This window comes from Acomys minous (assembly GCF_964271855.1).
Source record: "Acomys minous genome assembly, chromosome: 1".
Lineage (NCBI taxonomy): Eukaryota > Metazoa > Chordata > Mammalia > Rodentia > Muridae > Acomys > Acomys minous.
The window spans coordinates 162,118,941-162,146,158 of NC_140483.1; the positions used below are offsets into that span (position 1 = coordinate 162,118,941).

The 27,218-nt window shown below is 44.1% G+C and overlaps 1 protein-coding gene across 10 annotated transcripts in view; it reads right to left on the bottom strand.

The window, feature by feature from the left end:
- Positions 1–27,218, bottom strand: part of CDK5RAP2 (CDK5 regulatory subunit associated protein 2) — a 176,220-nt gene that overhangs the window by 121,739 nt on the left and 27,263 nt on the right. For 6 of the 10 annotated variants that reach the window (XM_084797139.1, XM_084797135.1, XM_084797134.1 and 3 more), the window contains 8 exons: positions 22,377–22,487; positions 18,527–18,603; positions 13,258–13,420; positions 10,308–10,462; positions 4,940–5,102; positions 3,860–3,913; positions 2,913–3,032; positions 422–514 (listed from right to left, as the gene is read on the bottom strand). In XM_084797139.1, coding sequence (XP_084653265.1) covers positions 422–514; positions 2,913–3,032; positions 3,860–3,913; positions 4,940–5,102; positions 10,308–10,462; positions 13,258–13,420; positions 18,527–18,603; positions 22,377–22,487 — 936 coding nt within the window. The remainder of the gene's footprint in view (positions 1–421; positions 515–2,912; positions 3,033–3,859; positions 3,914–4,939; positions 5,103–10,307; positions 10,463–13,257; positions 13,421–18,526; positions 18,604–22,376; positions 22,488–27,218) is intronic. The other 4 variants (XM_084797138.1, XM_084797142.1, XM_084797137.1 and 1 more) reach the window with 2 other exon arrangements.

Here is a 27,218-nt window from a genome sequence, read left to right on the forward strand (position 1 = left end):
GACTGTGAAGATTAAGTGAGATATTCTACATGTTGGCTGAAAGCTAACTCAGCACTTCCAGCGACTAGAGTAGCTTTTATTGTCATTGTCGTCGTCTTCTTCTTCTTCTTCTTCTTCTTCTTCTTCTTCTTTCTTCTTCTTCCTTCTTCTTCTTCCTTCTCCTTCTTCTTCTTCTTTGTCTTCCTCTCCTCCTCCTCCCCTCCTTCTTCTTCCTCTTCCTCTTCTTCATCACATTGAAAGGCCATCAAAACTCCAAAAACTGGTGGACAACCTCCCTTTGACTAAACTCATAAATTCTATCAACAAAAACCACCCATGATGACCCTTATTAAAATCTCCCAGGTTCCCTTCTGCTGCAAAGTCCAGGCCTCTCCTGGAATGAAGATTGAAGAGAGCCACTTACACCAATGAAAGCTCTTACCTGGAATTCTGAGACCTGGGATTTTGAGGGAGCCTCTCTGGCTTTGGTGAAGGCAGCAGTGAGCTCTTCAATTTGAGAGTTAAGTTCTTCAACCTGGGGAAACAACAAATGGCAGCCACATACATAGCTGGGCTCTCTTTCTTACCCAACCTGCATGCTTTCCCCTGACCTGTAGTACATTATAGAGAGACAAACTCTGAGTGGCATTTCTCGTTTTGCCATTTGTTAACTAAGTAGCTTACCCTCCCTGAGACTCAATCTCTTCACCTGTGGCTATGGACAACATAAAGTCAGAGTATCATCCCCAGGTGTCTATGTGTCAGAAGCCTGATCCTCCATGTGGCAATGTTAAGAGGTGGGCCTTCAAGAACTCAATCCAAAAAGTCCTTGGGTCACTTGGAACACACTCTTGGAAGGTTCTAGAGGAGCCCAATCTCTTAAGGTTCATCTGACATGTTCTGCCCTGCTGACTTGCACTCCTGCTATCTGCCCCTAGACCTTCACCAGAGGCTAAACACATCAGAGAATAGCATCAGAAAAAAATGAGTGAAATAAATCTCTTTATAAAGTTATCCTGCCTCTAATATTTCCTTATAGTAATGAAAAACAGACTAATACATGATGAATACCACTCATCCAACTATGGTGTTTTTAGTGCTAAATGAGGTAATGTACATTGGTACTAAAATAACAAGCATTACTATTCTTATTATTTTCCATTCATATAACTCAACCAGCTACTTGCTGTGGCTTTTCCCAAATGGTCTCGCCTTCTATACAAACTCTCACCTCTACACTTGGAACTATTCCACTACTAATGACACAACACACAGAATGAAGGTCTCCTACTCCAGCTGGGCCCCAATGTACCATATGAATCCTAGTTCCTCGGGTAAAAGACCCAACTCGAATTTGCAGCTGACACTGCACTCCCTTAGCTTCTCAACACCAGTTTCCTACTTCTGCAGCCATTCCTGCTGCCCCTCTGGAAATGACTGCCCCATCCCTGAATTCACAGTATCCCTTAGAGTCTCATGTTTAGCCTCCTTCCTTCACACTCTATGCTTTCACTGAATATATTGGTCAACTTTCAGAATGTAATCTCATGACTAAAATTAAGGACTCCCAAGTTAACTGGCTTTCCGTCCTGCCCATGCTTCCTTCCCTCCTTAAGGCCAGTGTTCCTGTCTCAATATCATGCTCTGAGCCAAGTCAATGTCATCTCATATCCCCAGTCACATAAGCCAGACACCTCCAGTCTCCTTGACTGCCTGTTTTCTGAATTCTTACATCCAATTATCAGATTTCCCAAATTTCTATTTTTTTAATCATTTCTACTATTATTTCTAGAATACAGTCCTCTTCCTCCACTTTGCTTGCTGTGACCTCTGTTCTAATAAAGCCTGCCTTGGCTCTTGCCTGAGCTACCCACATTTGTCTCCACTCTCCACCTCCTGAAATCATTCTTCACATACAGCCAGAGGCTCCTCTAAAGTGAAAATGTGACTAACCCCTCTGCTATTCAGCCATGTACCCCAAAGCAGTTGACATGATTAGGCCCCACACCACTGGGCCCTTGCAACGTATCCAATTTCTACAGTTTCATTTAAATTGTGCACTTTGTTCCTCGGGAATCCCAGCCCATTTGTGGTGCCACACAGTACAGGCTTTGGCCATTGCTTCTTTCTCCAAATGACCTCCCATCTGCACCTCTTTCTCAGCTTATGCCTTCTCATCGTTTAGGACACAGCATCAGCTCAGTACCTTCTGCTCTAAGGACCGTCCCCTCCTCCCACCCACCCTAATCAGGATCAGTTATCCTTCCCTCTGCCTGCCCAGCCCCTGCACTTCCCTCATTTCCAACACCCATCCCACGGAAGTAGAGCTGGGTCCCTTTGGTGAGTGTGGGCCTTAGTTAATCACTGAGATACAGCAGATTTTAGTACCAACAAGTGATAAGAAAAGAGCTATCAGCTGCCACGGTGGATGCCAACCACAACAACCCACATAAGCTTCCTGCTCCCAGCCACAACCTTGCCTCACAAATTCCTTTATCTCAAATTTCAGTTGTCCTTCAAAACAATCAATCTGCACTAACTTTTAGGGGAGTCACTGGCCACACACCTGGGTAAGTCTCACTAAGATGCTAGAAGTACAACTGAACTTTCAACCCTTGGTACTCAGGGACGAAATGAAATAGGTCACCATTGCTTGTTTCACTGACCACATGTGGAAGTGATTATGTTCACAAATTATTTAAATTAGCTTACATCTTTGTACCTCTTCCAATGTGGCTTACTAGAAACTTGTATTCATATTTAGTTACTAGCACCACTGGCTATAGTTTAAACAACTCCAACTGACTACGGGACCCACTTTTTGTACTATCCTAGCACTTACGAACTTTCTGTCTAAAGCTAAAACTTCAGGGTAGGACAGGCAAGCCACCGAAACTAATGAAGAAAAATCCCACTTCACCCCTCAGACATACCTCTTTTTCCTTTGATTTTAATGCCATGGTTAGGCCTTGAATGGCTTTATCCCTCTTTAAGCTATTTTTCTTCTCTGTAGCAATTTCTCTTTCCTTCTCTCTCAGGTCCTCCTGAAGTGCCTAAATTAGATTAGAAAAAGATTCACGAAGTTGATGTGTTCCAACCAAAATGCACTGTAAATATATCTTTAAGAGCACACTCAAATGCAGTTATTCTATCTTATTCCTGTCAACCTGTGATTAATGTTTCCTTGCTGAGCCGAACGCCGTGGCATCAGCTCCCGTTACTGTGTTCCTGCTCACGGCAACAGGGCCGGGTGAAGGAAAGGGGATCAGACCGCTTGAGCAGCTGACAGCTATTCCTATGGGAAGGACTCCAGAGCCTTCTAAAATCTGAATACAGTCACATCACAGTCCTCGAAACTGTGCCAGGTTATTTGGGGAAAATACCAGATCATTAATTTCATTCCTTAATGCTACAAAAGCTAGCAGAGAGTTTGGCTTGATGGAGACTGAGCCTCACACTTATAGTCTGAGTTCGCGTCTTAAGCTAATCACTGCTGCCTCCCTCCTGGGCTGTTGTGAGGATCAGACAAGATAATGGATGTGAAAGTGCTTTCTAAACTGACAGGCACTGTACAAATTCCAGCTGTTGTGACTAAGGGCCCTAGGAGCCTGGGTGTTGGAATCAAAGAGGCATATCCCTGCCTCCCCGCTGTGTGATCAGGGGCAAGTGACTTCACCTTCTGAGTCTCGGGTACCACTTCTGCAACATAGGAATGTCCACATCACAGAGTGAATGCAAGGATGGAGGAACTCCCTCTACGCTGCTTTATGCATGACTGGGAGTCAGCAGTGTCTGGTAAACTGTGGCAAAGAATTACCTGTTGCACTCAGAATAAAACAAGAGGCAAGAAGAAAATGAGTCTTAAAAGGAACCAACATACCTGAATCCTCTCTTCAAAGTGATTTCTCTCCTTCTGCCATTCTCTATGTGCAGCCTAGGAAAAGGCATTCATGAGTAAGCAGAGAGAGGAGGACCATCCGAAGGCTTCCACACAATTAGAATGAGCACCTCATTCACCCACTCCCCTCCACTGCTGCAGACCTCATTAGCACAAGCGTACCCGTTTTCTCCGGTGCACTATAACTTGGTTTGATGGAGGGCAAGTGTAAAGACACCTGCCTGCTCACAGTTTGACTACATAGCCACAGGGGTGCTTCAAAAGGAAAGGCCAAGGGCCCACTAGATAGAAGACAGGATCGGGGAGCTCAGAACAGGAGGAGGAAGGGTGGCAACCACATTACAAAGGAATACTAACTGACGAGGCTAAGGAATCTAGTACTGTGACAAGGACAAGGACCCTGCTCCATAAAGAAGCCATGACCTTTCCTGAGTTTTCAGAACAGAGCAGACAGCTGCCGTCCTTGGCCAAGAATGGGAAGTGAAACTAGCTTGCCCTGGACGCTGTACAAGTGAGCAGGCACCCAGGAGATTTGTACCCAACTCCCAGCCACCCACGTCTCAGCACCTGGAGACGTATGACTGCTCTAAGGCCGGCCCTAAACTCAACCCGCGGATCACAACCACTGCTCTGCAAAGAGAAGGGGAGCACTGAACAGGGCAGTTTGCTGAACAGCACGTGCTGCCAGACCCAGAACCAGTGAGCTCCCTTCTCCCTCCACCTCTCAGGTTTCACACCAAATATGGCCTCCGGCCTGCTTCTAACAACAAAGGAAAAAAAACGGGCAAGAACAATGCACCAGAACTTTACAATAAGAAAGCCCTAAGGGTGAAAAAGAAGCCAGGAGGTGACAGCAAATTAACACATGGTGAAATACAGACACATAGGTTTAGGACACCTGAACAAAGGCAGACACTAACAAAGGCAGCGCCTGCTGATTCCTCAGCTGAGAGAGAACTGGTTTGTAGAAGTTACTGTGCAAACCAAGCAGACAGAAGAGCGCCCCACTTCCAATAGAGCAGTCTGATGTGCCTCCCCTCCCGCTGTGCCCTGTCGCCTCACCTCAGCATCTCTCTCCTTTTCTTCCCTCAGAGTGGCAGAAAGTCCTCGGAGTTCTCCAGATGACACATTCTCGTCAGGAGATGCCATCTGAGATTTCTCCTCTTTAAGGCACTGAATTAAAGCTTCTTTGCTCTTCAAAGACAGCTTCAACTCCTCAATCAGTCTGAAAGAGAACAAAATTTAAATATTAATTCTGAGCTGCTCTCTTAGCTCAGTGGAGCAGGAGGAGGTAGGAAGCGGGGCCAGACAACTTCAAAGTAGATGTGTCCAATGAATACACATAAACAGAATCACATTCTGCAGGTCAGAGAGCAAAGGCCAGAATTAAGGTGACATTAATGAGTGCTCTTATCCCTAGCCTGGTCCAGGGACTTAGCTCTGAACTGCACCTTGTCTGGTCAAGCCACGACCCTGCTCAAAGACCTTAAGCAGCCTCCACCACCATCAGCAGCAGCAGGTCGCAAAGTTTTGAGTAAGAATCCCCTCTCTAAAAGAAATCTGTCCCTGAAGCCTAAGAAAACAACCAACTAAGAGCTGGTTTGAGTGGGTGTGGATTTAAAGAGCAGGGATATCCCTTCATTGCTTGCAGTCAACGCTTAAAAACACACCACGTCTCAAGCTAATGGCCACACATGGGGATAAGGCACCCAGGCACCCAGGCACCCAGGCACCCAGCTCTTAAGTCCTAATAGCTCCACTTTCATCCTGATCCCTAAGAGCCCACAGCAGCTCAGAGAGCTTGCTCCAAAGCAATGCTGCACCCTCTCCACACCTCTGCCTTCCACGCAAGCCCCTTCCTGTCCTCCCTGATAAACAGCAGAGTTCTGTAAACTGCATTTTTCATCCCTTAGTATGAGAGAAGTTTTGCCATCTACAACCATAGTGCCTTCTAGAAGATGTGAACTTTTCCCTTTTTGGAACCAAACTCAATGTCATTGGATCAACTGCTCTGTGCCCGAGCTAAGTCATTCTATCTCTCCGTGCCTGTGTTTGGGCAACGTAAAACACAATTGTACTTCTGATATACAGCTAAACTCAACAAATGACAGTTACAATGCGAATTATATGTATGTGTGTGCATGTCTTATATACGGGTGCTTATCTATACAGGTATGTATAAAGGTCAGATCTCAATGTTGTCTGTACCTTATTTTGCTTTGCTGGGCTGGCTGGCTGGTTGGCAAGCCCGAGGGATCTTCTTGTGTCTCTGCCTTGAAATGCTGAGATGCATATCAGTACAGGCAACTTTGATGTGGATGCTAGAATTCAGAACCCAGGTCCTCATGCTCACATGGCAAGCATTTTACTGACGAAGCCACCTCCCCAAAACAGCCTTACACATACTACCTTTTAAATATTCAACAGTTAACATTTTGTCAGAGGACTCTCCAAAGAGCCCTTCTGTGGCTAAGCCTAGAAAGCAACCCAGTTTTGTAAAAATAGAAGAACTGCCCTCCTGAAGCACGGGCAGCAGAAACGCCTAGCCTGGGCTGGCATCAGAACATCAGTAGGAGCTGCATGATGGCCTAGAAACCTGGAGGGAGGCCCAATACTGCCCTCTAGGGGTTCAGCGCTGATATAATCAATAAGCAAATGAAGAGCTAGAAGTCACCAAATGTAGATTTAAGATGGAAAGTGGGAGCCAGAACCAGGATGACTAAAGGCCCAGCCCACTACAAGGAACAGTAGTCTTGAGCCAATAAGAAGCACCCTGCTTGTTCCCACCCCCACACCCGTTGACTACATCTTTGGGCTTTCAAGAAAAGGAAGAACTCACTCTTCTGTGAAATGCAATGCTTTAAATGCCAGCAACTAATTCAAATTTTTAAAATTCCATTTAGCTTGAAGAAAATATATCTATTGGCTATGGTCAACCTGTAGGGCTCCCCAACATGATCTCCTTCAGATCCAGAACAGCTCAAATGCCAGACTGAAGAAACTAGAAAAAGGTATGACCATTTGAAAAACATGATGGGAGCCCAGGAAGACACTGTGAATACCCATGCAAGTCGGGGCCAGACCAGATTCAACAGCCTATCACGTTCAACTGCAGCTTAGTCTATGGCCAATCCAGGTTGATGTCACTTGGATATAACCAACTAACTCTACTGCCATGTTAGGATAAACTTCTGACTTTGGCTTAAATATGGGAACTCAGTAAGATTTTGTAAGTATTCCCTGGGGATTTACCAATTAGTCATCTCCTGAGGAAAAATGAAGGTGGTAGTTGGTTGCTTGTTTCTGTAACTGGGACACCTTCATCTCCGAGATTGACACTCCAAGTTTCTACCTGTCCAGCCAAGCCTGTGCAAATAAATGTCAGGAAGATGCAGCCTTCAGCAGGACCCCAACCTGACCATCATTATCCATAGAGAAGCCACCACCTAGACCAATCCACCCACCCTCCTGAATGCCTTCTTCCCAACCAAACAAGGATCTAAGTTTAAGCAGCATACCCTGATGATCTACACATGTAAGCTTTATACAGAAAGTATGCAGGCTCCACTCCTTTACACATGCCAACACTCTGCATGGGAAACTTCTAGGACCTCCCCCACCAGAGAATCCCAGAGCCCAAAATTCATCTCTACCAAAACATTATTGGGACCTATCTGTCCACTCTCCATAAGCAGAACCACCGTTGTCTCTGTAGGTCCATATGCATGTCCAAGCCATGCTCAGTATTGCTGATGGCATGAATCTTCATTTCCTCCAATCCCACCCTGAATCTAGAAACTCACACTTCCCCTCACCCATACCTCCACTCACTGATGCTGCAACTCCTGCCCTAATTGAAAACATTATCTTCCCACTCCCACCTAAAAGCACCTCCTTGTTGCTCATCTCCAAACTGCAAGCCCCACCACCTCCCCTCAGCCTCACTCTCAAAGCTGAAAGAGGGGTACCAGTAAGTTTTTCCCTTGGCTACCAAAGCTTTTCAAGCCCAGTGTGTCCACTTCACAGTCTACCACCACCTGTTTGCTCCATTCCTCTTCCAGGCTTTCAGTCTCGGTTGCCATTATGTATCTGATCTCTGCATCAGCATGGGAGCCCAGTGGCAATCCATGCCCACGGCAAGCGAAGAACTGCTCTAAATGTAAATCTAATCGTGTTGTGTCCCCAAGCTCCCCACTAGCTTTTCAATGGACTCTCCCATGCCCTTCAGATAAAGTGCACATTATTCCACAAGGCACAGTGACCTGTCCAACATACCCACACTGTATATGCTACTCCCTGATAATCAATCTGTAGCCACCATGACTGTCAGAGCCACTTCTGATATTTACAATCAAGTAACACATAGTCACCTAACACTGTATCATGACTGTGTCATGCACCTCAACTCGTATCATCTCACATCATCACTAGGAAGGTAAGCCCTGTACACTATTTTACAAAAGAGACCGCGTTCACATATATTTACTACAGAGTATTACCATAATTGTCTGCTTTTTACCAATTTTCATTGTTAATCTCTTGCTCTATCAATTCAACTATACTGTAATTGTAGACACTATGGTAAACCAGTGTTTGTCCCATCTAATCCTTGTCCTTGTGCTCTGCCTTCCTCCCTTCTCCCTAGGCAACGAGATAAGCTTTGGTGTAGACCATGAAAGTCTCCCTAACTCCCTCCTTTATCACTGCTGAGTGGAACTGAAGATACCCAAGAAATAACTGCTGAATAAAGGCACCATCATCTAACAGAGCCAGGGACATAACTGCTAACCATGTCAGGACCTCCACAATACTCTGTCCCAGGACTTCTTGACAGTTCATGAGCAGCACCGTAGGGGAGGAGTTAGAGAAGGGAACCCCTCCTCTTCCTGGGACAGGATCTAGAGAAACACTGAATCATAAAGGGATTAATCAGATGGACGTGATAACTCATTCCCTCTACCAAGGTCAAGAACTCAGTTTCCCAAATCCAACACTTCCATTTCACAGATCAAAACCAAGAAAAGGGACCCAGCCTCTGACCTCCATGCATGTATGTACACACACACACACACACACACACACACACACACACACACACCAAAATTAAAATTAAAAAACAAACAAAAACAAAAACAATGAGTCAAAAGAAAAGAAAAAAGGAAGCTAAAAAAGGTTGCAGTCATAATAAATGCTAGTCCTCTGAGTCCATGAAGTGAGGTACTGAAATATGGAGATCACAATCACAGGCTCCCTTAGCACTGATTCAGCCCTCTCTCACAGAGAAGCTCAGCTGACTTCCCAACTCATAAGTGAAAACGAAGTGGCAGGCCTACATATCAAAAGATGGCACTGAGTCAGAAGTAAAGGCAAACAGCACTTGGCCACAGGAACTAAACAGCTGGGCAGGGTGACAAGCTCTTGTAACTCTGCCCTTGGGGAGGGGGCAGCAGGAAAATCAGGAGTTCAAGGCTGGCTTCTGCCACACAGTGAGTGAACGTGTGCCAGCCTGGGCTACTAACTAACTAAACAATGTGGTGGGGCACACCACCTCACACGGCATTGAGTGGCTGAGAAAAGAAACCACAGGCAGAATCCTCCAGAGGAGAGCATTCACTCTAGAACCATCTCATGCCATTCCAGATAGGTGTGGCTCTTTGGCCACCTATTTAGCCTCCACTATGTTAACTCCACCTCCCTTTCAGAGACCAACATATAGGATAAGAGAATTGAAATGTCAGAAGAAAATTTCAACCTCTTCTTAACAAGATTTTGTCAAAAATTTAGCTGCAAAACACAGTGGTCACTAAAGTTGGCCTAAGAGCCTTCTACCCATGCATGTCTCTGAACCAACAGCATACATTTTTCATTATGCACTGAAGAACTCTACCGTATTCTTCTTCGGCCAGTTGCACTGCTTAATTTCAACCTCCAGCCAGCACTGAACAACATGGTGAAAAATGGGTCACACAAAATTCACTAGTGGGTATTGTGGAGACAAACCACTTACTGTTCCCGGTGGAAAGAACCACAAGAGAAATTTCCCTCTGGTGGTGCCAAGCAAACCCGCTTCTCCTGAGTCCATGGCTTGTTTTACCTCATGGGAAATGTGAATCCCAGGTCCACAGGATTGTTTTTTCCTATGGCTACCTGGAAGCTAAGGCAAAATTAAGCACTAGACTTAGGGTCTAATAAGCGCTTTACAACATGAGCTTGTCCACACACTGTCTCTCATCTACTGCCGTCTCATTCCTTTCCTCTCTGCCCCACTCTGACCCCCAGTTTTCTATCTTGTTTGTTGAATACATTCTAGTAAGTCGATCCAATCTAGTGAAGGACAATGACAGAAGACGGGGAGAGAGGAAGTAGACAAGGAGATCCTCCCCCACGCAGATAATGAGACGTCAGAGTTCCACAGGGATCAAAGTCAGACCTGTCCTTCTCTTCCAGAGCCAGAGTCATATCCAGGGCCCCCTCCTGCATCTTCTCCAGTGCTGAGAGCTTCCTTTCTAGGCTGAGCCGAAGCGCTTTCTCTGTTTCTGTTCCCGCAAAGGCCTTCTCCAGTTCTGCTTGGGCGGCTTTCACATCCTACAGTTAAATTAAATGCATTTGATGCAATTTTTCAATACAATTGGGAACATTTTGAAAGGAAATTGGATTAAAATATAAATATTTATGACTTTTTCTCCGGCACATTTCCCCTCCCTGGATGTACTATACACGGAAAGAATCAGTAATAAATACATTTGCCAGCCATTTTTCCCTCTTGTATCGGAAGAGTAATGGGCACTTCCAATGGAAAAGACTGAACTCTATAAGCACTGTACTTTTGGTTTTGAAAAATCAGATCAATATTTACAGTTTCAATGAGAACAAGGAGAAATGTGCTTCTCAATACTAAGCGTGTGTAAATTCCATAGTCACCCTAATCTCCATGCAAATTCATCCCACAGCCCACCGCCCCTCACTGTTTCTTTTTAAGATAATGACTACACAATTCTAAAATGTATTTCTGTATCTCCAAGGTGATTTAGGAGGTGAAAAACTCTATGCTCTTCCTGAGTGCTCAGAGAGGCCACCATGGAAATTATCTTCTAAATCATGCAGGCCATGTCTCTGCTGGGAAAAGGCCCTGGTGCTCATTAAAGCGACCTGGAGTATACCTGAATCTCCAGCCACAGGGGCCACAGTCTGAGATTACATGGCAAACATAAAGCCATAGTCCTGAGTTCAAGATTCAGCCCTCCCACTTACCTGCTATGTGTCTTCGGATAGTCATCTAACCTGAGGCCCAGGTTCTTATTCTAGAAAACAGGATACCTACCATTCCATCGAAGAGCTGCTCTGAAACTGCTAATAGCTGTCATCCCAGAAGCTAAAAACAGCTGTCTTCTCTTCCGCTGCCCTTTCCCCTCTTAGTAATGTCTGCCTGGGAGGAGTGCCTGTTACTCCACATTTCTTAGACAGCAAACAATGCCTGTTATTTGCTGAGTGCCTACTAAATGCCAGCCTCTGAGCAAACAGTCTTATATCATATTTGATCTTGACCTAACCCTAAAGTGTTGTGGAGTGAGAGAGAATACTGGAACCTAAAATGCAGCCAGATCACCTGACACTTATCACCTGTGTCACCTTGAGCAAATGGCCATGGCCATGTCGTACCTTCTGTTTCAGAGAGAAAGATGACGAAAAAGAGAATCGGAAGTGGTTAACTCACAGGTTTCTTGCAAGGATAGCTAAGTAAACACATGAAGCTTAGCAGGGGAACTTCGCACTGCTTATCAGAGCTGGGGCTGCAAACTCCTGCTGCTGTAAACCAGCTCACACAGGCAATGCTTCACGCAATGGGATGAATGCCACAAACAACAAAGCAGAAGCTCTGGGAGTCTGGTTCAAAAGGTGACAACTTTCACAAGTGTCTCGTGGAAACTGTGGTGGCTTGAATAAGAATGGACCCCCATCAGCTCAAAGATTTGAGTGCTTGGTCACCAGGGAATGACACCATTAGGAGGTGGGCCTTGGTTTAAGAAGGTGTGGCCTTTTGGGGGGAAGTTGTCACTGTGGGTGGGCTTTATGGTTTTAAATGTTCATGCAAGGCCCAGTGTCTCTCTCACTCTTCCTGCTACCTGCTGAACCAGATGTAGAAATCTCAGCGCCATGTCTGCCTGTGTGCTGACATGCTTCCTGCCATGATGATAATGGATTAAGCCTCTGAACTGTAAGCTCGAACAAATTAAATACTTTCCTTGATAAAGCCTTCCCGTGGTTAAGGGATAAGGGGTGGTGGGAGTGGAGAGGATGGTGCACGCCTTAAAACCAGCACTTGGGAGGCAGAGCCAGCCTGCTTTACAGAACAAGTGTAAGGACAGCCAGGGCTACCCAGAAACCCTGTCTCAAAAGCAAACAAACAAAAGGTTACCTTGGTCATGGTGTCTTTTCACAGCAACAGAAACCCAAAGACAGTGGTGTATACTTGTAATTATAGTATTTGGGAAGCAGAAGCAAGAGGATTCCAAGTTTGAGACCACCCTTACTACCTAGCAGACCCTTTATTGTAGTAGTAGTAGTAGTAACAATAATTTATTAATATATATTGATCATCCTAATACAAATTCTGAAAAGCTCAAAATATAAACCTTTCTGCCTATCATCAACATGAAAATCTCACACCTGACCTCATGTGATGAGTTGTAGTCAAAACACAGGCATGTTAAAATACTACATAAAATTCCCTTCTGACTACCTATAATACATATGTAAATTATAAGTAAATTTCATGTCTAGCCTTGGATCCCATTCTAAGGATAGCATATTAGTTATATAAAAATGTTCAATAATAATAGGCTGAAATCTAAAACACTTCTTATCCTAAGCATTCCAGAAAAAGGCTACTCAAGCTGTGGTATATAATACTAGCTTAAAACAGAGAACCACTTTCTACTGTCCTATCCAAAGGTGGCTATTCGCCAGGAAGTTCCTGACTCCCAACTGTGCTCACACCAACTGCCTGACAGAAGGAACAGCACAAGGCCTATTAGAGAACTAATACCAGGTGAGTTCTGGAAAGACAGTGGGCAGAGGCTAGAACAGGGCAAGAGGCAGGTAGGCAGGCAATAGCCAAGCATCAGGCAATCTGAGACCAGCCTTGCTCAGCACTAGATGGTCACTCCTTCAGCGGGCCTCATCAACCACCTAGGCTAGTCAGTACTTCTTTCTGTACCTCACTGTCCTCAACAACGTAAGGTTTATATGTTACATGTGTAAAGTGCCTACAATGGGGCTAGAATCCAGAAGACGCTTAGTCACAATGCAGGTGGCTGCATTTCTGCTGAAATATGATGTTCAGGAAGAAGGAACACCACCACACCCTCCTCACGTCTGACCTTAAGTAAGTAGAGGACCCTTGGCATCTCCAGACTCACTTCTTCTAGAAGATGTATCCTTTTCATTAGGAGGTCTTCAACCTGCTGCACCTTCTTCTCCGCATCTTCTTTGACCCGCTGAACTTCGGAACCACCCCCTTCCGCTAGGCTGTCCACCGCTTTGCTGCAGAGAGGCAAAGGGCATGCTGCAGTTGGGTGCCTGCCTGACAGCAACTTCACCAGTCCCAAAAGACAAAGGATATTTACCAGTCATTTGTCCCATTTAGTAAACTAAGTTTCTTCCTTTAAAAAACAACAACACTAACAACAAAAATCCCTTAGTATTTATAAATCAGAAGCATGGGGAGTGGGGGCAATCATCCATACTTGCATCCCGGATACTAATCAACATTCTGACACACAGCCTTTTGGGCACTGTCTACACAAACAGAACCATTTAGTGTATATTAGTGAATTGGCTTCATCATTTACTATACTGAAAAACACTCATTAGAGTCAGGAAATACAAATCTGTAACATCACCTTAAAACCTACATATTAATTCACTGTATGGCATATAATTTATTAAGTCAATTCTCTGTATTTTAAAGATCTAAATTATTTCTGATGTAACACATTGATTGATAACACAATGATCTAAGAAGAGGTGTCTGCTACAAAGCAATCACTCACTAAATGTCAGTGCTATGGTTTAATGGTTCCTGGAGACACACTCCTAGAAAGGGAATCACTGAGCCCAAGAGTAAGCACACTTTAACAGTCTTGATAGGAACCGCCGAGAGATTTTCCCAGCAATACTCTCTTCCACCAATGGTATAGGAAAGGTGGCCTGGGAACCAACAGGCAAAGGATCAGTGTGCAAGGTTAGGGCTTGAAAGTGTCACTTTTCGCCAGCCGGGGGCTGGTGGATCCAGCACAGGCTACCACCTAGGGTGTGAAGAGCGGAGTGGGTGCAAGAACCCTGTACCTGGTGTTACTGTGATGTTAAACATCCAGGGCACTCTGCTGTGGCACTTCAGCATGTTCTGTGTGGGATAACCAGGGGTGGGCATGACACTAAAACCAGTGATGCAGAAAGAAAAGCAGCAGTGACTGCCTGGTCATGAAACTTCAACTCAGGCAGTCCTTGCTGCGTTATAAGTTATAAATGACTGCAGTCTCCAGAAGGAAAACTGAGGAAATGGCTCCACCTAAAGCTGGCTTTTCAGAAAACCAAACAAAACTCCCTGCCACCCACTTCCCTAGCCTGACTTAAGGAGTATATAAAATTCCATAACCCAAAGCAGTGTAAGCAGATGCTCATATGCTGGCTCACATGGCCACGTGAACCATTCCTCCAGAACAGTGCCACCCAGAGGGTTGTGCTGGCTGTCCATGTACCCACAGGAATCCCCAGCAAACAAAGGCATTATTTATACCTACTTTTGCTTTCAGCAAGGCTTCAGAAGGCCATCATAATATCACATTAATGGAAGTCAGTGTGAACAACTGAAAGGGGGAACCCGAGTTCAGGCTGGACAGGTCTGCTTCTAAATTCCAGCTCTGTTCTGTCCCCACTGTGGCTCTAGGTAAATTACCTAGCCTCAGTAAATTAGTTGTTATACCTCAGTCTCCTCATGTGAAAAATGAGATGATTACCTCTTGGAACTAATGGGCTACCACATGGGGTCCTTTGCAGCCTGCCTCAGCACTCCGCATGAGTGCCCCCCACATCCTGCTGTGAGGCCTCCCCTATGAGGCCTGGGCAGCACAGGCCCTGCTGTGCTGCTGAGAGGCCTCCTGCTACTCCTCTGCTGGATTCTGATCTCAGAATAGATCATCCCTGGCTAGAACTGATGCCAACACGCTCACTTCCTGATCTCTGCCCTAAGTGTCCTCAGCCCCCCACCCACTCAGCTCATTTCTGGGATCACTGCTGGCTCCAACGCACAGTGACTCACAATCATTTCTATCACTCCTCAAGGGGCATTACAGATGGTGAAAGAATTCTAGCCTCCCCTCCCCTCTTTGCCAAGCTGTACACAGACTGTTTTTATCTTTCTCTGCCTGTGATTGTGTGTACAAGGACACATGTGTGAGCACCCACCCATACATGTGTATGGAGGACAAAAGCTGACACTGCCTTCTATTGCACGCCATCTTATTTTTATTTATTTATCCATTCACTCACTCATTCATTCATTCATTCATCTTTCAAGCAGGGTTTCTCACTGAACCTGTAGCTCCTTAAACAGCAAGCCCCGTCTCCCCTGCCACCCACCACCAGCATTAGGGTTGCAAACACCTGGCCTAGATTTAATATGGGTGCTGAGAACCCAGACTCAGGTCCCTGGGCTTGCACAACAAACACCCCACCCACTGATCATCTCTCCAGCCCCTATACAGATGTTTCTGGTCCTGTAGCTTTGCGGAGTCCCCTGTATGACCCCCTTCCCTCTGCTGCATTCTTGCCTCCCTCACATCAGCCCAGATATAATCTTGCCATTTCATACACTGAATCGCATAGACTGTTAAAGGCTGCACAATTTTTAACAACTACTAACATTATTCAGTTTGTTTGTATTTTAGTTATACCAATAAAGTATATTCACAATAATAAATGTTCCAACTTTTCATTTATCATCTTTGTATTTTACAGTTACTGTAGCAATAAAATTTATACTCGGCAGTATGGTGCAATTTTCCTCTGCTAATGGAATTATTATTTTTTGTTTGTGTTTTAAAGCTACAGAGATAAAATTTACTCCCAACAATATGACTACTTCTGTTTTTAATGTCCCCTTATTGTAAATGATACACAGAACAATGGAAAACTAGCACAGAGATATGTTTACTTCACAGCACGGCAGAGCAGGCTCAGGAGCAGCAACAGAACCAACCTATTACCATTCTCAGGGTCTTAACTTTCTCTTTACTCAAATGGGAACATGGTCAGCCTCATGTAATTAATTGCCAAGGGCTGCACATACAGGATTGGGACAAAGTAGGATCTGGACCAATGTTAGTTCTCTTTCTCTACTTTTTTTTTTCTTTTCTTTTCTCGTATCTGTGCTACAAGAATAGGTTGGTCAGACTATCAGATCCTAGAGGGCTACACCAGCTCTCCACTCCATGCTGGAGAGCCTCTCATAAACACTCCCCTCATTACCATTTTCAACCTTCAACACTTCCTCTAGATTCTTTCCATTTGTGTTAGAGCTGTCCTTTCCCTCTGTCAGAGCCCATGTCCTACCCCTTCCCGAACCAAAACCCAACTTGGAAGAAGAGGGCTGTTTACTTTAACAATCTCCATTACCATCTGTCAGACACACTGCTGGGTTCTAGGTAGTTAGGGGCAAAAGGGAAAGGCCCATCAGCAGGAAGAGGTGGACACCAAAAGGCCACTTAGAGATACTGTGCACACTCTATGTCAACAATGATCATCAAAAAAACAAACAAGCAAGCAAACAAACAAAAAAACCCAGTGAGAATGAGATGGTTAGAGTCTCTAACTCATGTTCTGACCTAAAACTACAGCCCTGCTCTCCACAGATCTGCCTGAGTAATTGTGGGGCTGAGGTACCATGGAACCAGGAGGAGCTGGTGTTGAGCAGAAGTGGGATAGAGTGTGTCCAACCCTGAAAATCTTGTCTCAAGAGAGGTAGGAGCGGGGACCACTCCCTCCTTTGTCCCTGGCCTGCATGTTCTGGTGCAAATAGTCCTGTGCCCCACACTTCTGCTCATACCAGAGGCAGTCAAATAGTCACAGCCAGGTTAAACTTCCCCTCTCCTTATAAGGTCATGACCAGCAAGCACTAGGAATACCTCTTCATGCAAATAAAGCCAGGAGACTTGTACAGTAAGTTAGCAAAACTGGTCGGGTCACAAAGGACCTTGAATACAAAACTTAGAAGTTAGGGAAATACACAAACATGAATGCAAGCACATAAAACACCCCATCCGGAGTTATAGTACTGAGGAATGCACATGAGCTCTTGTGAGGTGGATTCCCATGTGTATGTGCTTTGCCTCAAACAACAGCTATCCAAGGTTTACAGCAGCAAGGCAATGAGTATGAAAAAGAGAGAAACTGGGTACTAATCTCAGGCCTGGTATAACAGATTTGCTTCAGAACTGAAACTAAGAGCCATTTCCAAAAGAAAAAAAAAAGTTAATGACAACAGAGATCTGTTAGTCTGGGTGTATTTATTAATTTATCCACTCACTCAGCGGCAATCAGAGAGGCCTGCGAGTCTCTGGTCTGTCCCCAAGCCACAATAGCCAGCTTCTAGCCACCAGACCCAATGGTAGCCCAGCCCAGAGAGTGATGCAAGCTTGTTTCTGGCCCTCTACACCCAACAGAAGTGTTACTGCCATGACAGGGGAAGCCGTTCTATACAGACTTCCAAGCATCCCTGTGGATTGCCTGGGAAGACATTCTTCTCTCCTGGGACAAAATTGAGCACACTTTGGTACCCCACTTGCCAAACAGGATATAGCCACACACCTCACAACATTTCACTTGCTCACAGTGCACCTTGAAATAGCCTAGGACAGTGTGAGGCTGGCGCATGTCAGTGTCTATGCAGATCTTCAATGTGTGCTGCTAGTAATTATGGGATAAAAATTAGTAGATATAGGAGGAATCAACAAGTCTACAGATTGTCACTCAACAATCTGTATGATTGAACTATATTTGAATCAATGAACTAATTAATGGACACTGTAGTTTTCTAATTTTTAAGCATCAGAATCCCTTTAAATCATACTACAAGAGTCCCTGCTACCCACAATAGGCTAAAACAAGTTACCAACTGCAGCTCCTTCGCCTCCCTGCATCAGTGAGAACACATGAACTCCCCTAACAGCAACACATACTAACAACACATGTGACTTTGTCCTCACAAACACAAAAGAGGCAGAACTAAGCAATTGTGTTGAGAACAGTGAGTGTCTTGGGGGAAAGGGACACTCTGAGGACATGAAGGAAAGCTGGCTCTCTGGAAGCTTGATGAGGTTTCCTTCTGGTCCAGACAGGAGCGCCACAAACATCCTTGCTTCATAAAAATCCATCATGCTGTACCTTTAAGTCCTGTTCACTTTTCTATAAATACATTATAGAAACTACTTTAAAAACAGTTGGAAAACAAGTAATTAAATAAAAACTAAAACTCCTTAGGGTTCTCAGAAAATGGTGGCTTTAGAAAAGCAGCTGGCTGTGCTTCACTGTCCATCCCAACCCCCACATGTGGGACTGGATGGACAAGATCTTGGGGTACCATGTACTCACGAGGCTTTGACGAGCAACTGATCTCTCTTCTGGAGCTCACGCTTCAGACTTTCCACTTTCACCTTGAGTTCAATGTTCTTCCAGAGGCAATAAGGTAAGAAAAGACACAGGGTAAGGTGGAGAAGTAGCAAGCGCTGATGGTAGACACACAGAGGCCACACACTGACTATGCTACACATATAACAGTAGATGTTAGATTCAAAGCCCTCATCTGTCCTGAGGCACAGAGAGGGGAGAGTATTAAGCACTGCTGGTCTCAAAAGCAAGCTCCGGATTCCTTAAGACTTGAAACAATTATGTAAATGTTTCCAATGTCTAACAGCCAGAGCACGCAGCTATCTAGGCAGAAATGTCATACAAGTGCAGCTGATGTAAAACTTGTTTGCCCTCTGCCAAGCAAATTTACAGTTTGCTTAAGGCAATTTCTTCTAGTTGTTTACAATCACGTGTGCAGTTGCTGCAGTGAGATCGTGCTACCGATTTAAAAACTAAAATCAAACTTGTGGCCGGATCAATATGTGGCTGCAGCATGGCCTGTCTTATCTCAGTTTGATTTCAGGACATTAACAAAAAGCCCCAGCTTAAGACGGGAGTTGTCTTTCAAGGTGTCAATCACCTTTTCCTTAAGGAACTGAAACAAAGGAGTTATGTGGCCTTGGGCTCACAGCTCACTCAGGTGAGAACACAAAGACAGAATCTTTGGCAGAGGGCAGCCAATAGGAGGCAGCAGAGTAATGGTGGGCCTCTGACTTCACCACAAGCAGTACAGAGAGAATGCATAAAAAAGTCATGTAGTAGACAGCTTGCAGAGGACTGCTATCAACCCATGATTTCTCTGAATTCTCTTTTTTTTAAAAATAATTTTCCTCCACCACATTTTAAAAATTAGTTTATTTATTTATTCACATTACATCCTAGTCATAGGTCCCTCCCTCCTCTCCTCCCAGTCCCATCCTCCTTCCCCCAGGCTCCCTTCTTTCTCACAAAAGGGGAGGCCCCCTACCCACCCACCCAGCTAATCAAGTGACATCAGGACTGAGCCTAGCAGAGCTGTCCTCTGAGAGGCTCCACTCAGCAGGGGCTCCAAACATGCTGAGACTGGAAGCCAAACACTGGGCAAAGCATAAGGAGTCTACTAGAAAAGTGGGGGCAAGCATAAAATGACCTAGAGGTGACAAGAGCTCCACAAGAAGACCAACAAAGCCAACTAACCATGGCCCAGAAGGGTTTGTGGAGTCTGAAGCACCAACCAAGGACCATTCATGGACTGGACCTAGGTCCTCTACATAGATATAGCCGATGGGCCGCTCAGGCTTCAAGTGGGTGCTCTAGTAAGGTGAGAGGGGCTGTCCCTAACATGGACTCTGCTGCCTCCTTTGTGATAACTTCCTCCACAGGGAAAGAGGATGGTGACCTCCATCACATTTGTATTTTAAAAATAATAACATTTTAACAAGATTTACAATCCAAAGGACGTACCTCCTTCCTTCTTGCCAAGTGGCTCTGGGGAGAGGAGCAACCCTAGTCAATAGTGCAGCCCATCAGAACAGCCTTGGATGTGGGATCTGAAGGACATAGGTCCCTTCCCAGGAGGAGATGGCAGCAAGTCAGTGGACACTCACAGCTACATGAGTGCTGGTGACTGACCCTATCACTAAAGACACTGAAGTCAGTGAGACAGAACCAGACTGTGCCCTCATGAGAATAAAGTAGCTGGCAGTGTGACCCTGTGCCTGTCCTTAGATGACATGTCCTGGGGATAAGAAAGCAGAGCTGTGACTGTCAGATCCGACACTGTCAAAAGAGGACCAAGGTGGGGACTGAAGATCCAAATAAGCACAGAGAGAAGCCTGTGCTGCACTCTTTACTGTCAGACAGGAGCTCAAGAAGTCTATGAGGTAGAATTTTTCTCTAGAATAAGCATCCTTTTGCATAACAGACAAGACCCAAACTGCTGTTGCATAATGTCTCTATTTGTGCCTCTGTGAAAAATACCCTCCAAGCCTTGGGCTCCTCCACCAGCTCCCACAGGGCAGAGTGGGAGTGGGGTGGGAGATGACACATTGTGTCCTAGGACCGAGGCTCATGCACAAGACAAGCACTAACAATGGCTAGCTAGCACGCCTATGTCCTCCACGCACAGTATCTCAAGTTCTAAATGTGTATGTACGATGACAGCCACTTCCAAACCAAGTATCAGAATGCCTTCAAAGCACAAACTGGACTATTATAAAGCTATAAAAGAAAGATTAAAACAGCTCTTAAACTACTGTTGGAAAAGATATCCAAGAAACCATTAAATGAAAACTGCAAAATGAAGAACTGAACATGCTGGCACTTATACAAAAGGGAGTTCCACACAGAGATTTATGTAAAGTTTTACACAAAACTCCTATACACAGAGCATCTATAACACCGGTTAGATCCAGGGGCCCAGGGATCAGAGCAGAACATCTTCTTAGGACACACACTTTATTCTTTTTCAATTCTGAACCTGAACCATACATACCTACACAAAAGCTTTGTGAGGGAGATAATTAAACCAGGCCATCCAGTCAGTGAAAAGGAGGAGCTGAAGTAGTACTTTGAGGTAGACAGGTCAGTATTAAAACCCACTTTGTATCACCCTGATAGCAGGCAAGTTACTGATATTCCCCAAGCCTCAGTTTCCTCACTGTAAGACAAGGATAGTCTCCACTGCCTGGGACTATCTTGAGAATCGTAGTAAAATGACTGCTGTGTAAGAACCCAAAGGAGCGGTGGACCCAGTGGGCAGCAGATAATTTGATGTCCTGCCTGCCACTTGAAATTCTGAGATGTTTGGCCACAGGGAACACAGTGGCTTCAACTATTGGTTCCCCTTGCAATTCTGATTGCATCACCACTGCCTCAAGAAAAGGGGCCATCCTCTTTGTCTTTCCACCCTGACACAGTAGGAAGAAACTGCCTTCAGGGACAAGGGAATTTTACAGCTCCAGAAAAGGCTCAGAAGGACAGTATGATCCCTTTCCAAGAAAGCCTCTGTAGGGTCCCCACCACCCACTGCTTAAACTCCAGCAGCCTTCCTTTCTTCCCTTCAAATGTTTCCACCAGTACACACTTCAGAGGAGAGAAGATGGAAAATTCCCAGGCCAGGGGCTAATCCACCAGCAAAAGCTAAGAAATAGGTACCATGTACTGTCTGGACTCATGGCATCTCTAGAAAGCCAAATACTTCTTGCAACTTTCTGAAACAAAGTTTGTTTACAGACATAGACCTCCAGGTTGAGATTTCAAATGGGAAGAGACTTTTCCTGACAGGTTGAAGCAAGTATACCGGGATCTAAGAGTCAAACTGCAGAAAATCTGAGCAGCCTAACTCCAGGCGGCCAACACGTCTACAACACAATGGTGGTGATGGTCCAGCACTGACTGTTTTGCTAGAGCCATTCACCCATCACCCCATTTGCACCTGTTACCCTGGTTTCATCTAAACAGCACTTCACTGTGGAAGCAAACCCAGCGAGAAGGGTGACTGGCTAGAAGTCACCTCACTGATTGGTAACAGTAGCACTCAATTCCAAACTATTCTACCACACCACTGTCCATTTCAAAATAATAAGTAATTACAAAAAGAAAACTGAGACCAAGACTGTGAGTCAGAAGTCTGATGTCAAAAAGATTAAAAGACTCCTTTAAATCATACACCTGTTTACTGAGGGCTGCCCTAGCATCTCGTTGTTTCCTGTAATCAATCCAAATTAAATGACAACAGCTCCAGCTGTTCACGCTAACTCTGAGAACAAATACCAGTCAAATGTCGTCTGGGAAAAACTATGAGCAAAGACAGCAGCCAGAAGTGCCTACTCACCATCTTGTAGATGTGCTCTGTGGGGCCAGCAAACTCCTGCTGCATCCTCTCCTCAAGGAAGTAGATGCGGAGCTTTAGATTGAAGTTCTCCTTCTTCAGCTCAGTGATTTGCTGCAAAGGAAATGCGGGACAGTCACCTGGGGTACAGCAGCTGGGCCAAATGCCAGAAAAAGCTTACCTTGGCTGCAATGGTACCAATCCACCAGGGCAGGTGGGTCTCACTAGCCACACATTGGACAATCTGAGCATCAAAATGAAATCTAACAGGAATGAACAAGTGAAGAAGAGTGCATGACTCCATGACAATGAGAGAAAGGAGGAAAACTGGGGTGTGGGTGGAGACTGGGGATGGGGAAGCAGAGGGGAATGGAATAGAAATGGAGGAAGAGGATGGGGAGAGTGATGCAAAAGGATAAGATGGAAGGAAAGAGGAAGGGAAAAATGAGACAAAGATCTCTTCAGATGAGAAGTCAGACATTAACAAATGTACGACAAGGAGAGTCACTGCTACATAACTTTTACAGTAGTAATGACTTAGATGAGAACCATCAATGCTTCAAATAGCATCCTAGGACATCTCACCAAAGAGCAGGACATGCAAGATCAACAAATCCCCCCACAGATTTCAAAAGAAGAGGGAGCTTGGTAATCTGGAAATCTTGCAAAACTGAGTCAACAAAATACAACCAGTGTTACCACTCCTGGGTCAAAGCTACGTCACAAGCTCCTGAAATAAATCACTGAGAGCACACAAGTCATCTGAAGTGCTGCACCCTGCAGTAATTAAGGCAAAGTCCATCGAGGAGGTGATCAGAAGATGGTGCAAAACAACAGACCTGAATTCTTCAAAAACCCTAATGACAATCTAGTAAAAATGATAAAGGGAGTCTTCTAAACAAACAGAGGTTACACAAACAAGACCAGAAAGCACAACAGAGGATTCTCAAGTGTGTGTGTGTGTGTGTGTGTGTGTGTGTGTGTGTGTGTGTGTGTGTGTATGACATATGGTGATGATAACGATGGAAAAATCAGAAAACAGCACTCAAGGAGAGTGTCCTAACAAAGAGACTTACATCAAACCATCTAGGGTGTTATGTGGTGGTATCTGCAGCTAAGTAAGAGTGCTGGGGGAGGAAAAGGAAGATGCATTGAATGTGTAGGACATTAAGTGGTGAATCTACAATGATCTATAATTTCACAACTTATCCTAAGTTTGAAATTTGTCAAAATAAGGATGTGAGGCTATTACATGAAGTGATATTTACTGATAGGATAAAATACAAGCGAGTGGTGGAGTACCTTTGGCAGGCTTGTACCAAGGTATAGCTCTAAGAGGAGAAATTACACCACAAAACAGATCTAGTGTTAGAGCTTAACTGGGGGAGGAGAAAGCAAAAGGCAGTCTTGCAGTAGGGACATGAGGAAGAGATAGAGGCAGACATGCAGACAGGCAAACAGGGAGACAGAGAAGGAGCCAGGGAGACACCCACATGAAAGAATGCAGAGAGGGCAGAGAGAGGATGAGGAGAGAGGGCAAAGAGATCTGGGTTGGCTGGGGACCCTTCTATGTGCATGCAGCACCTAGCACATCTGGCGTACCTGGAAGCAGCAAGTGATGTAAGCTGCTGCTAGGTCCCTGGGAGCAGGCCAGTGGGGATTCCTGCTTATTAACAAATGTGTAAACAAGTATTGACCTAGATATTTTAAGCCTCAACTCTTAAGCTACACTGTGAAAGGATCGCCACCATTGTACCCAAGACCAAAGATCACATGGATAGTACAATACCTGGGCTCCTATCCTGGCGGAACTCCAACAACCAGATGTGCCATGTAGACCTCACTGACTATGGGAAATAGCTGACAGATTCCTGATCCAGCAATCTGAGCAGGCTAACAAAAAGACTAGCCTAACTCAAAGGGGACATTCACCTGCACACTAAAATAACTTCCTGTGTCAAAATAAACACTGCCACTGTGCTTAAACAGCTGAATGTCTTCAAAGTCATCTCACCATCCCCACATTCTGCCTCTTTGCTTCATGCTTTGAATCTCTGCCTTGTGGGGGAAAAAAGAGATTCCTCTCCTCAGAACTGTAGTCAGGAATGACAGAAGCACAGGTAGAAAAAAAAAACCTTGAAATGAGGCTAAAATGATGGTTACCTGCTGGCAAGGAAAAGTGGGTAGCATTACAGAATAATGAAGGACTCTTCTGGGGTGCTAAAAATAGTTTTTCTTATCATTTGTTGATGATGGTTATGGCATTTTTAAAATAAAATTCACTGAACTATTTGTACATGCGTAGCACGTATCTTACATATCATAAGAACCCTTTAAAATGTTCTTAAAGTCAAATTGTACATGGTTAATTTAAATCACTAAAGTCAACAGTCTATGATTAAGTAAATCATGGTGTGTCCATTCAATGGAGTATTATAAAATTCATAATAGTTAGTGTACTTATATGAAAATATTTCCAGGATACAGCATTAAATAGAAATGCTACAGCATACAACATTACATACAGTAGGCTGTTGCTTACATAAAAGACAGTAAAAGGGAGAAAGGAGAAAATGATGAAAGGGTGCAACATTCCAGTTAAGACTCTGAGCTTCTGATTCTTTACCTCTAACATAGAAATGTTAAAAAATCAATCTCATCAGTTTCTGTGAGAAGCAAATAAACACATCTAATTATACAAATATGGAAAACCTGGTTTTCAGACACCATTTACTCATAGGGGGAAACTAAGTTCAAGGTCATAAGGGAGACATGGGGACTTCCCAATAGCTGAACAGCTTCTTTTGTAAGAAGACAGTTGTCTGAGTCCAACCATCTCAAGGACAGCGTCTCCATCTTGCTGGCAGGGTCAAACCAGTTCATGTTCCCAGGCCCAGGGACGGACTCCTATCCTGATTCGTAGAAGAGTGTAACAATAATTTGGCGCAGATGCATATGTTTTGCAAGCTTAAATATTCTGTGATATTCTGGCTCAGGGATGCAGTTCAGCTGCCCTGTCTGTTCTGTGGCCCTGATTGATCAGTAGTGGCTTGATAACAATAAACTTTTGTGATCTCCATTGACATAGTGTTTGAGTTATGTTGGATTTAAGTATACCCCATAAGAGTGCATGCTTTCAACCCCAAACTCAAGGGCAGAATGAAGAAGGATAGTAAGGATGGCCAGCCTGGGTAACATAATACTGACACTTTGTCTCAAACCGCTTTAACACCATATGCCTTGAAATGAATGAATCGGAAAAAGTATCCGCACAGAAACAGATGGTTTTCTATAAAAGAGAACCAAAAAGAAATTGTAATATTGGAAAAATAGAAACTACAATAGCAAAAAGTACAATACCCAAATAGACTCAAAACAGAGACAAACCTAAATTCAAATCAACAAAAATCCAACAGGAAAGGTGAGCAAAAAGAATTCTTAAAATTAATTAATATAACCTGAGACAATATCAAAAACTCCAATGTTAATCAGAGTCCGAATATTAAAAGATAAATAAGAGAAAGAATATGTTTCAGAAAAAAAAAATTCCTGAAGAAATAATTTAAAACATTCTATTTGGAAAATGGCTTAAAACCTCACCCCCAGACAATAGTGAACACTAGTGACAAAGGCAATGCTTGAAAGCCTGAGAAATAAGACACATTACATGTGGAGGTAGAGGTGGAGGAGGAGAGGGAATGATTCAGTGGGCAACGGGTTTCTCTCCACTGCAGCTGGAGAGGCCAGGGGCAGTGGAAATATCACAAGGCTGAAGGAAACTGTCATGCTAGACTCTACACCCAGGGACAACACTAACGAATGAAGGTAAAACATGGCACTCTCAAATGCAGGCAAATAAATAGATTAATCGTCAACAGACCTGCTCTAAAGGAAACGACAGAGGAAGTTCTTCAGATTGAAAGGAAATGATACCAAAGGGAGTGTGGAACCCTGGAAGTGGAAGAAAAAAATGTGAATTGTTAATATCTGCATATTCAGTTAGAGAAACTATTCAAATGAAAAGCCCACAAACTCTTTAAAATATATGTGACCACTGAAGGAAAATCAGAATATAGTGTCGAGAGATGTGTCAAAGTAGGTTAGTCTAATATATTGGGGAGAAAGACAATAGTAACATTTTTCACATCTTTCTTACGGTTACACAGAAAGAATGAGAAAGGAAACATGACGGGCAATGGAGGGAGAGAAGGAGAAAAGGAAGAGGAGGAGAAGGGAAAGAGGAGGAAAATAGAAAGGGATAAGTCAATCAAAAGGAACCACAAAATGTAAGATTTGAAGAAAAACTATACAAAGATCCACTTAAATCTAATCAAATAAAATTAAATGAAGTATGAAAAGTATTAAAATTGTTTAAAAAGAAGTTTATAAAACATAAAAAAATTTAACTGCATGTCAAAAAATTAAGTCAAAACTCATTAATATATATTTAATATACATGGAATAAATATAACAGTTAAAATATAGAGACTATTAGAACAGATTGTAAAGCCAATTATAGGGCTGGTGAGATGGCTAAAAAGCCAGACAGCCTGAGCTCCAACCCTAGGACCCACATATTGGAAGACGAAAAACAACTCCTGCAAGTTGTCCTCAGAACTCAACATTCATGCCTGTAGCAGACACAAGTATACTCATACAAAATAAATGTGATTTTAAAAAAGCCAATTACAAGAAATGTATATTATATACCTAAGAACAGAAGTAAGTTAAATGTAAATGAGGGGGACTGGAGAGATAATTCAGAGGTTAAGAGCACTGGTTGCTCTTCTTGAGCATCCAAGTTTGATTCCCAGAACCTACAAGATGGCTCAAAAAACATCTGTA